Source organism: Arachis ipaensis, chromosome B10 (assembly GCF_059453495.1).
Source record: "Arachis ipaensis isolate K30076 ecotype BB chromosome B10, ASM5945349v1, whole genome shotgun sequence".
Classification (NCBI taxonomy): domain Eukaryota; kingdom Viridiplantae; phylum Streptophyta; class Magnoliopsida; order Fabales; family Fabaceae; genus Arachis; species Arachis ipaensis.
Window position 1 is genome coordinate 50873336 of NC_142435.1, and position 10683 is coordinate 50884018.

The 10683-nt window shown below is 30.8% G+C and overlaps 1 protein-coding gene and 1 non-coding gene across 2 annotated transcripts; one reads left to right on the forward strand and one right to left on the reverse strand.

Moving 5' to 3' along the window:
* The first annotated feature begins 220 nt into the window (after nt 1–220).
* On the forward strand, nt 221–328 carry LOC148580004 (small nucleolar RNA R71). The gene has a single exon (XR_015899598.1). It is a non-coding gene; the product is annotated as a small nucleolar RNA R71 (small nucleolar RNA).
* Nucleotides 329–4681: 4353 nt separating this feature from the next.
* Nucleotides 4682–5110, reverse strand: LOC148580005 (protein FAR-RED ELONGATED HYPOCOTYL 3-like). Its single transcript, XM_088491528.1, has one exon. The coding sequence runs from the start codon at nt 5108–5110 to the stop codon at nt 4682–4684; it is 429 nt and encodes a 142-aa protein (XP_088347654.1).
* Nucleotides 5111–10683: the final 5573 nt, after the last annotated feature.

A 10683-nucleotide genomic window follows, 5' to 3' on the forward strand; every position in this document is an offset into this window, starting at 1 on the left:
TATCAATTTCAAGAACTCCCTTCCTCATAGGCGTCCCATTATTCACAGGATTCCTTTCAGAAGTGTACATGAACTGGTTATTTGCAACCATGTCAATGAGTTCCTGAGCTTCTGCAGGTGTTTTCTTTAGGTGAATGGATCCACCTGCAGAATGGTCTAATGACATCTTTGATAATTCAGACAGACCATCATAGAATATATCCAGGATGGTCCATTCTGAAAGCATGTCAGAAGGACACTTTTTGGTCAGTTCCTTGTATCTCTTCCAAGCTTCATAGAGGGATTCACCTTCCTTCTGTTTGAAGGTTTGAACATCCACTCTAAGCTTGCTAAGCTTTTGAGGAGGAAAGAACTTGGCTAAGAAAGCCGTGACCAGCTTACCCCAAGAGTTCAAGCTATCATTAGGTTGAGAGTCCAACCATATTCTAGCTTTGTCTCTTACAGCAAACGGGAAAAGCATAAGTCTGTAGACCTCGAGATCAACCCCATTGGTCTTAACAGTATCACAGATCTGCAAGAATTCAGTTAAGAACTGAAAGGGATCTTCTGATGGAAGTCCATGAAACTTGGAGTTCTGTTGCATCAGAGAAACTAATTGAGGTTTCAGCTCAAAATTGTTTGCTCCAATGGAAGGGATTGAGATGCTTCTTCCATGTAAATTGGAATTTGGTGCAGTAAAGTCACCAAGCATCTTCCTTGCATTGTTATTATTTTCGGCCATGTCTCCTTCTTTTTCGAAAATTTCTGTCAGATTTTCTCTAGAGAGTTGTGCTTTAGCTTCCCTTAGCTTCCTCTTCAGAGTTCTTTCAGGTTCCGGATCAGCTTCAACAAGAATGTTCTTATCCTTGTTCCTGCTCATATGAAAAAGAAGAGAACAAAAGAAAATATGGAATCCTCTATGTCACAGTATAGAGATTCCTTATGTAAGTATAAGAAGAGAAGAGTGGCAAAAGAAAAAGATAAGAATCTAAATACAGGGGAGAGGAATGGGTTTGAATTCTTGAGTGAAAGAGGGATGTTATTAGATAAATAAATAAACAGAAAGGGATGAGAGATTAGAAAATTCGAAAATAATTGAAAAGCTTAATTGAAAAGAAAAGAAAAATATTTTTGTTTTTATTCTTTTTTTAATTTAAAATTAGTTAGAATTCGAAAATTTTAAAAAGAAATTTTAAAAAAGAGGAAGGTGATTTTCGAAAATTAGAGAGAGAATTAGTTAGGTAGTTTTGAAAAAGATAAGAATCAAACAAAAAGTTAAGTGGTTAATTGAAAAAGATTTGAAAATCAAATTTGAAAAGATAAGAAGTTAGAAAAGATTTTGAAATTGATTTTGAAAAAGATGTGATTGAAACTTATTTTGAAAAAGATTTGAAAAAGAAATTTAAAAAGATTTGATTTTGAAACTTAAAGTTGATTACTTGACTAACAAGAAACTAAAAAGATATGATTCTAGAGTTTAAAGATTGAACCTTTCTTATTAGGCAAGTAACAAACTTAAAATTTTTGAATCAATCACATTAATTGTTAGCATTAATTTTGAAAATATGAAATACAAATAAGAAAAATATTTTGAAAATCAATTTGAAATTTTTGAAAATCATAAAATAAAAATGAAAAAGATTTAATTTTTGAAAAAGATTTGAAAAAGATGGAATTTTTAAATTGAAAATTTGACTTGACTCATAAGAAACAACTAGATTTTAAAAATTTTTGAAAAAGTCAACTCAAATTTTCGAAAATTTATGAGAGAAGAAGGGAAAGATATTTTTTATTTTTGAATTTTTAATGATGAGAGAGAAAAACATCAAAAAGACTCAAAACATGAAAATTATGAATCAAAACACACAATGCATGCAAGAACATTATGAATGTCAAGATGAACACCAAGAACACTTTGAATGTCAAGATGAACACCAAGAACTTATTTTTAAAAATTTTTAAGAAAAGAAAAAAATATGCAAGACACCAAACTTAGAAATTTTCAATAATTAGACACTAACAAATTGAAAATGCACATGAAAAACAAGAAAAGATGCAAAACAAGAAAACATGAAGATCAAACAAGAGGATTCATCAAGAACAACTTGAAGATCATGAAGAATGCATGATGAATTTTCGAAAAATGAAGAAAAGAAATAAACTTACAATTTGACACTAGACTCAAACAAGAAACATCAAATTATTTTTGATTTTATGATTTTATTAAAATTTTTTGGTATTTTTCGAAAATTAATTGGAAAAATAAAATAAGGATTTCAAAATTTTCAATAAGAATTCCAGGTATCTGCAATGTTAGTCTAAAGCTCCGGTCCAGGAATTAGACATGGGTTACTAGCCAGCCAAGCTTTCAGTGAAAGCTCCGGTCCAAAACACTAGACATGGCCAATGGCCAGCCAAGCTTCAGCATACAAATCAGGCATACAATAGCTGATACTTCATCCAACTTCATTCTATGCTGATAGGTGGAAGCCCCAGTCCAAATGAATTAGACATGGCTTTACAGCCAGCCAGGCTTCAACATGCTTCATGAAACTCTAGAATTATTTCTTAAAAATTCTGAATAAAAATCTATTTTTGAAAATATTTATTTTTATTTTTTTCGAAAGTAAGAATAATAAAAACAAAAAGCTTAAAATTAAAATAAAATTACCTAATCTGAGCAACAAGATGAACCGTCAGTTGTCCAAACTCGAACAATCCCCGGCAACGGCGCCAAAAACTTGGTGCACGAAATTGTGATTATCAACAATGGCGCTAAAGACTTGGTGCTCTCAAACGTGAATCACACTTTGTCACAACTTCGCACAACTAACCAGCAAGTGCACTGGGTCGTCCAAGTAATAAACCTTACGTGAGTAAGGGTCGATCCCACGGAGATTGTCGGCTTGAAGCAAGCTATGGTCACCTTGTAAATCTCAATCAGGCGGATTCGAATGGTTATAGAGTTTTAATAATTAAAAGATAAATAACATGTAAAATAAGGATAGAGATACTTATGTAATTCATTGGTGAGAACTTCAGATAAGCGTATAGAGATGCTTTCGTTCCTCCTGAACCTCTGCTTTCCTGCTGTCTTCATCCAATCATTCCTACTCCTTTCCATGGCAAGCTGTATGTTGGGCATCACCGTTGTCAATGGCTACATCCCGTCCTCTCTGTGAAAATGGTCAAATACGCTGTCACTGCATGGCTAATCATCTGTCGGTTCTCGATCATACTGGAATAGGATTTAATATCCTTTTGCATCTGTCACTACGCCCAGCACTCGCGAGTTTGAAGCTCATCACAGCCATCCCTTCCCAGATCCTACTCGGAATACCACAGACAAGGTTTAGACTTTTCAGATCTCAGGAATGGCCATCCATGGGTTCTAACTTATACCACGAAGACTCTAATATCTCAGACTCGGTCCCCTGTATTAGATATCTAAGAGATACTCATTCTATCTCATCTTCATGTAGAACAGAAGTGGTTGTCAGGCACGCGTTCATAGGTGAGAATGGTGATGAGCGTCACATAATCATCACATTCATCATGTTCTTGGGTGCAAATGAATATCTTAGAATAGGAATAAGCTTGAATTGAATAGAAAAACAATAGTACTTTGCATTAATTCATGAGGAACAGCAGAGTTGCACACCTTAATCTATGGTGTGTAAAAACTCTACCATTGAAAATACATAAGTGATAATGGAGTTCATTGGTCTCGGCCCCAGAGAGGAACCGGAGTAACCAAGACTTTTAATACAATAATAAAAAGTCCTATTTATACTAAACTAGTTACTAGGTTTACATAAATGAGTAAATGATGCAGAAATCCACTTTCGGGGCCCACTTGGTGTGTGCTTGGGCTGAGCATTGAGCTTTACACGTGTAGAGGCTTCTCTTGGAGTTGAACGCCAGTTTGTAACCTGTTTCTGGCGTTTAACATCAGAATAGGGTAGGAAGCTAGCGTTGAACACCAGTTTGCGTCATCTAAACTCGGACAAAGTATGGACTATTATATACTGCTGGAAAACCCTGGATGTCTACTTTCCAACGCAATTGAGAGCGCGCCATTTGGACTCCTTTAGATCCAGAAAATCCACTTTGAGTGCAGGGAGGTCAGAATCCAACAGCATCTACAGTCCTTCTTCTGCCTCTGAATCTGATTTTTGCTCAAGTTCCTCAATTTCAGCCAGAAAATACCTGAAATCACAGAAAAATACACAAACTCATAGTAAAGTCCAGAAATGTGGTTTTTAGTTAAAAACTAATAAAAATATACTAAAAACTAACTAAATCATACTAAAAACTATGTAAAAACAATGCCAAAAAGCGTATAAATTATCCGCTCATCATTGGGCCAACCTCTTGTTTTGATACGTGGTGGACTTTGAAGATCATTTACATTGCTTAATGTTGCTTCTTCGTGGGTTCACAAACTTTTTCCTTTGCTTCTCTCTTGATATTCTTCCATCTCTGCCATGACCTTGTCAATTGCTCGGTGCAAAATTCCGGCCAACTCTTCAGACTCGGATGCAAATTCATATATATTGTGTGACCGAAACACCAATTCATCAAATCTCTTACTTCTTGGCTCCAGTACAGGTTCATCTTGGCTGTTCTTGATGAGTGTATGCCTCCTCTTTGTGTTCTTGCTCCAGCATTCCAATATGTATTTCAGTGCCACGTTATCCACTCACTCAAAGCTTAGAACGCTTAGGGAATGGCGGCACAATATTCCCCTAGACTCAAACAGCAAGCAATGGCACTTTACATCTCGTGATACTGCATCATAGGTGACGACAAACTTGTTGAATGTGGAGTTGGAAACCTGCTCTATGACTTCATATGTTGTGAAACCTTGGGTAGAATGCATTGATCTTGTGATACAATTCACTTTACCTCTAAATTGAGCTTGAACTTTCCTGAACTTCTCATGGGTATAAACATGCTGAAATTGTGACTCTATTGCTGATTTTGTTGCACACGGTATCACAGTGTAAAAATCTGCAGCATCGAATTCTCTCTCTGCTTGTTCTCTGCTTGCGAGGCAATTGTCGTATTGCTTCACGAATTGTCTCAAGGAGCTATTCTGTGTGATGAACTTGTTGAAAAATGAATGCATGCTCTCGCCCCTTTGTGTGCTTCTCATCCTAGCCCAAAAGTGGTGATCCAAGTAAACCGGAATCCATATATGTCGATCCTCGTACAGCTCTGCAAACCAAACCGAATTTATAAGGTGTGGTGAACCGAAAACAGTGCATGCTTTTGGGAAAAAAAATATATAAGCATAAAAATTATTCAAATTGAAATCTCAATTACCTGAAAGCCACTTGTTGCCTCCGAGACCATACTTTGTGAGGAAATCGTTCCAGTTTCTGTCAAATTCATCTTTTGTGTACGAGTTCCAAACAACATGGCTTATCTCTTGTTCAATATCAATGTGTCCCTTGTAGCCATTTAGTTTACTTGGGATCTTCTTCATGATGTGCCAGATACACCAGTGGTGAATTGTTGTTGGCATGCATAGCTCAATTGCCCTTTTAATCGATGCGCATTGATTAGTAAGAATACCTTTTGGTGCCTTCCCTCCCATGCAACATAGCCAACAATCAAATAGCCATTTGAATGATTGAATGTCCTCATTTTTCATCAGCGCACATCCAAGAAGTGTCAACTGCCCGTGGTAATTCACATCAACAAAAGAACCTAAAACTAAATTGTACCTGCATAAATAACAAGCACACTATGGTGAACCGAAATATGTACATCCACTGAACATCAAATGTATCTTTGAAAGAACCGAATACTTGTTTGTGTTATAGGTGGGGTCAAAATGAAACCACGTCTCAAATGAAAGAACCGAATACCTGTTTTTGGTTCTTCTCTTTCATTCTAACTAGGTACTTCCCAAATTCTTTGGCATCATCTTCTTCGGAAATATTCCGTACTTCACTTGTGATGTAATTCCTTACGTCTTTTTCTATAAAACCTAGTTCATGGTGGCTACCAGCTACTGTCACAAATGATTGGTAAGTTTTGCTCGGTTTGATTTCGGCTTCCTCGTGGGCTTCAATGGTGCCACGCACGAACATGCTAAGCTCCCTGTGTTGTTTGAGCATCTCAGCCTGCTCTAGACAACAAGGATGTGAGTGATTCAAAACAACTTTGAAAATTGTCCAAAGACCAACATCCTTCATTATGTGTACATAAATTCTGGCCGGACAATTTAACCCAGCTGAAGGATTTGTCTTCAAAGTTGGAGATATTTTTTATTTCCACCTCCCCTCTCTAGAGCATACAATTAGCTTATTCTTAATCTTGTCTCTGTCCCGAGTCGTGTTCCTGATTTTGGTAGAAAAACTGGCAAGTTTGGAATAATGTTTGTAGAACTTTCTAGCTTCTTCTAGGGTCTTGAAAATCATTCCCACCTTTGGGACAAATTTTTCGTCCACAACACAGCTGGTCTGCATGGTAAACCGAAATCTTAATTATGGTGAACCAAAATCTTAATTACGGTGAAACAATTATATAGTGTTTAGGGAAGAAAATAGAACATATTGGTCTAATTTTTGTTAGACTCCTTTTTGCGTATCAAACCGAAAACATGAAAGTGATAAACAACCTCTTTAGTACTTACCGAACCGAAAAGTTACTCAAATTTACTCACAGTTACTGACACTCACAGTTACATATTATCAATTCAATTGAATTCAATTCAGATATAGATCACCTCAGTCCATTCAATTCACTTCAAATAAAATTAGCAATTTCATTCCATTAAATTTGATTCAAAATTCAATAATCCAAACCTCATCAAATTGATGCGTTTCAGAAGAATCATCAAAATTGTACTCATTCAGCTGATTTGAAGTTGATTCATTCATTGTTTCAATTCAAAAGTGCAGATCGAAGAAGAAAATAAAGAAGAAGATGAACGACGAAACTAATTGCGTTGAATCAATCAAGATCCATAATGTAGAGAAGAAAAACGCGAAAGAGGAGAACAACAATTTTAATTAGGTTTAAGAAGAACGCGAAAGAGGTTTATGTTGTATGAGAAGATTTACGTTGAGAAATGTTGATAAAGCAAAATAAGGATTCCCTTATATAGGTTATAAAAGGCGCGTGTATAACAAACAGGGGTGCAGGGGCGTGGAGTGAAAATTACATGGGTGTAGAATTTTTCCCTATTTTTTATGACTACTTTTGTCAATATATAATACAATACCTTTTATTCCCCTATTATTCATTCAAAGATTTTTTATTTTCTATATTTTTATCCACTATTTTTATTCCTGAAAATGAATTCATGTATATATACATATTCAATTGTGTCTATATTATTTTTTTCATTATTTTTCTTTAATTTATCTCTTATAAGAAGTTTTTTAAAAAATAATTTTTTAATGACAATTTCTAATTATTATTAACTTTAACTTTTTTTAATACAATTAAATAACAAATAAAATTCAACCTTTATTTAGCTAATTATTATTAGACCAATTTAAATAAATACAAAACACACATAATTAAATTTAATCTCATTTACTTCCTCTCTCTCATATTTAAAATAAACCTCCTTAAAAATCAATATATTTGATTTAAGACAAAAACAATCTAAATAAAAATAGGAAAACTTAAACCATAAAACTTAAAAAAAAAATTCAAATACTAAATCCTAAATCTTAATCTATAAATTCATGTCATTAATTTTAAGAAGTTTGGTGAGTGAAAAAATTTTTTAGAATAAAGATCAAATTCAATTTGAGTTACAAGTTAATTTTCAAAAAAATTAGAAAGTAAATCTATACAAAATTAATATAATTTATTTTTTAATTTAAAATATAATTTAAGACGGATGAATTATTAGCTATATGACATTTCTCAATTTTTAATAATATAACTAGTATATGTTCTCGTACACTGTACGGGATAATTAATAAAAATATATAATTTTTTTTATTAAAAGAGATTAAACAAAAAATATATATAATAATTATTAATATAAATATTTTACAAAATTATAATTAAAATTAAAATTTAATTATTTTTAATATTAAAATATTAAAATAATTAGTATTTGTCTTGACTGATTTGGATTAGTTGAGTGGTTATCTCAGTCGTCTACCTAAGTAAGTATTAGAGTTTTGAATCCCATCTTGTGTACATAACAACTCATTGGCTAGCAGCAGACCATTAATAAATGGAGCTTCAATCCATGAAAGATTAGTTCTCGGCCTACCGAGTTAGAAAATACAGTGAAAGAAAATAGTATTTGTCTTGAAAGTAGAACAATTTTTATTGATGATAGCATACTTATGGAGATTTGCCTTTGTTGAAATTTAACTGTGACAATTTTATTTATATCATATTCATTCAAATAATGTCAAACAATATGATCAACATTGTTACTGGTTAAAATTTTATATTTTATGACATAACTTTCAAGCTTCTAAACTTATAAACTTATGTCATTGCAAAAACTATTAGATTTATTAATATTTCTTAATAATATTACCAAAATACCGTCGTTGAGTATTAGTTTATGTAAAAAAAAAAAACTATAATAACTTTTGTTATTCAATATATAATTTATTCTATTGAAAAATGAATTATTATTTCTATATTGGTAAATATATTTTTTCTATTTTTATATCATTTTATTTGGCAATAATTGCCATTAAAAAAAAACAAATGATTACAAAATCTTATAATATGATGTACAAAATAATTTTTTATTTTAAAATTAATTCTGGTTAGTGAAAAAAATTCAAAATATTTTCTTACACAAATTTAAATTTAAAATTTGAATTCAAAATTAATTAATAACTCACATTTTTTAAAATTTTAGTTAATAGCAAAAACAAAATTAGTTAGGTGTAAAATATTCAGCATTTAAATTTCAATTATCAAAAATTGAGTTAGAAATTAATTATAACTTAATAATCGATATATATATATATATATATTAGTACACAAATAATAATATCTAACATATAATTTAATTTTTTTTAATAGAGCTAATGTAAAATTTATTAAGAATTGATTTATTGTTTAAATTTTTTTATAAACTTTGTAGTATGTGAAAATAATAATATTATTTTTTATTATTATTTAAAAAATTATTCATAATTTTTATTATGTAATTAACTTAATTAATAACCTTTATTATTGCTTTTCTACCAAAAAAAATATATTTATATTATTTGTATATTTTTTAATATTAATAAATATATATGTATTTATACTATTATATTTATTGTCTTAGATAATGGCTTAAGTTACTTATTTCGTATGTTAAATAATATAAACTATATTTTATATATTAAATTCATCATTTATCCATATTAAGAGCAAAAAAATTATGCAATAGATCATATGTTATAAAGATTAGTTGATTTACATATAAATTATTTTTAAAAAAATAAAAAAATAATTTATCACATATAATAATCTTTGATATATGTAGTGTCGTGTATATATTAGGATGATCTATTTTAATTATGTGAGTAATTATTATTATTCACTGTTTCATTAAGATAGTAAATAATATTTAAAATTAAAAAAATAATTAGAATTTTTTTAGTTTGATTATAAAATCTATTGTAAGTATACCTAACTTTTATATATACTAAATATAATCATATTTAATAGTATAGTATTTATTACCGCAATGACCCAAAATATTAACTCAAGTGAGTAAGATCAACATAGGCCTATTGTTAGGATCCTAAATCTGAATTAGATTCGTTGTCTTAAAACCCAATGCAGATAAAGTTCACGTGTCCTATCTCAAATCGGCTCAAATTAAATTTCTGTTATTAGTTAGATATAATAATAGATACTCGTGTGGGCACAACAGACCCCTTTTTTCGTCCTTCACTCCCGTTTAAAAAAAAAATAAGGAATGCCACCAAACTGGTGTGTTCATTTGTAAATATATGTGCTAATTATTCTATATATTATATGGATACACAATTGAATTATTTTATATTTATTTAATTTAATTTTAGTTTTATACTCAATTTTTTTTAATTCTTTAGAATTTATAGAATTATTAAAATAAGTATCAAATATTTTAATATTTACATTTACATATTAAAATGTTAGTAAAGATATTTATTTTAAATTTTTTAGAGTATTGAGTTAGTAGGTCTTCGAAGATTTCGACTTAGAACTAATTAGTAGGGAGATATAAGCATCACCACTAAATTTCACATGATAAATTAATGGAGGGACATAATGTGTTCATCATTTACTATCTTGAAGGACCAAATTGGTACTTTATTTTTTTTTCAAGGGCTAATTAATCTGAAGTCAAAATTTTTAAGGACCTAATTGTCACTTTATTCAATTTTTTATTATTTTATATTTTTTATTTACGTACGACCGGTTCTATCGGTTCAACCAGTGATTCACCGGTTGAACTAATGACCCAGTAACCCAATAACCTGACCGATTCGATGACCGATTCAGTTCTGACAACTATGGTCGCAAGACCCCTATTCAATTATCCCCTTAACGAATGTAGATACCCACAATTATCTATGAATATCCTTTGAAAATTTTTGAAAAAAAAATAACAAAAAACTATAATATAATCAATTCAATATAATTCAACACAACTCATAATATATTCATTATAAAAATAATATTTCAAAAAAAAATATAAAAATATTTGCCAACATAATATAA

Coding starts and splice junctions, on each gene's coding strand:
- LOC148580005 (XM_088491528.1), bottom strand. CDS start 5,110: ATGCATTCATTTTTCAACAAGTTCATCACACAGAATAGCTCCTTGAGA.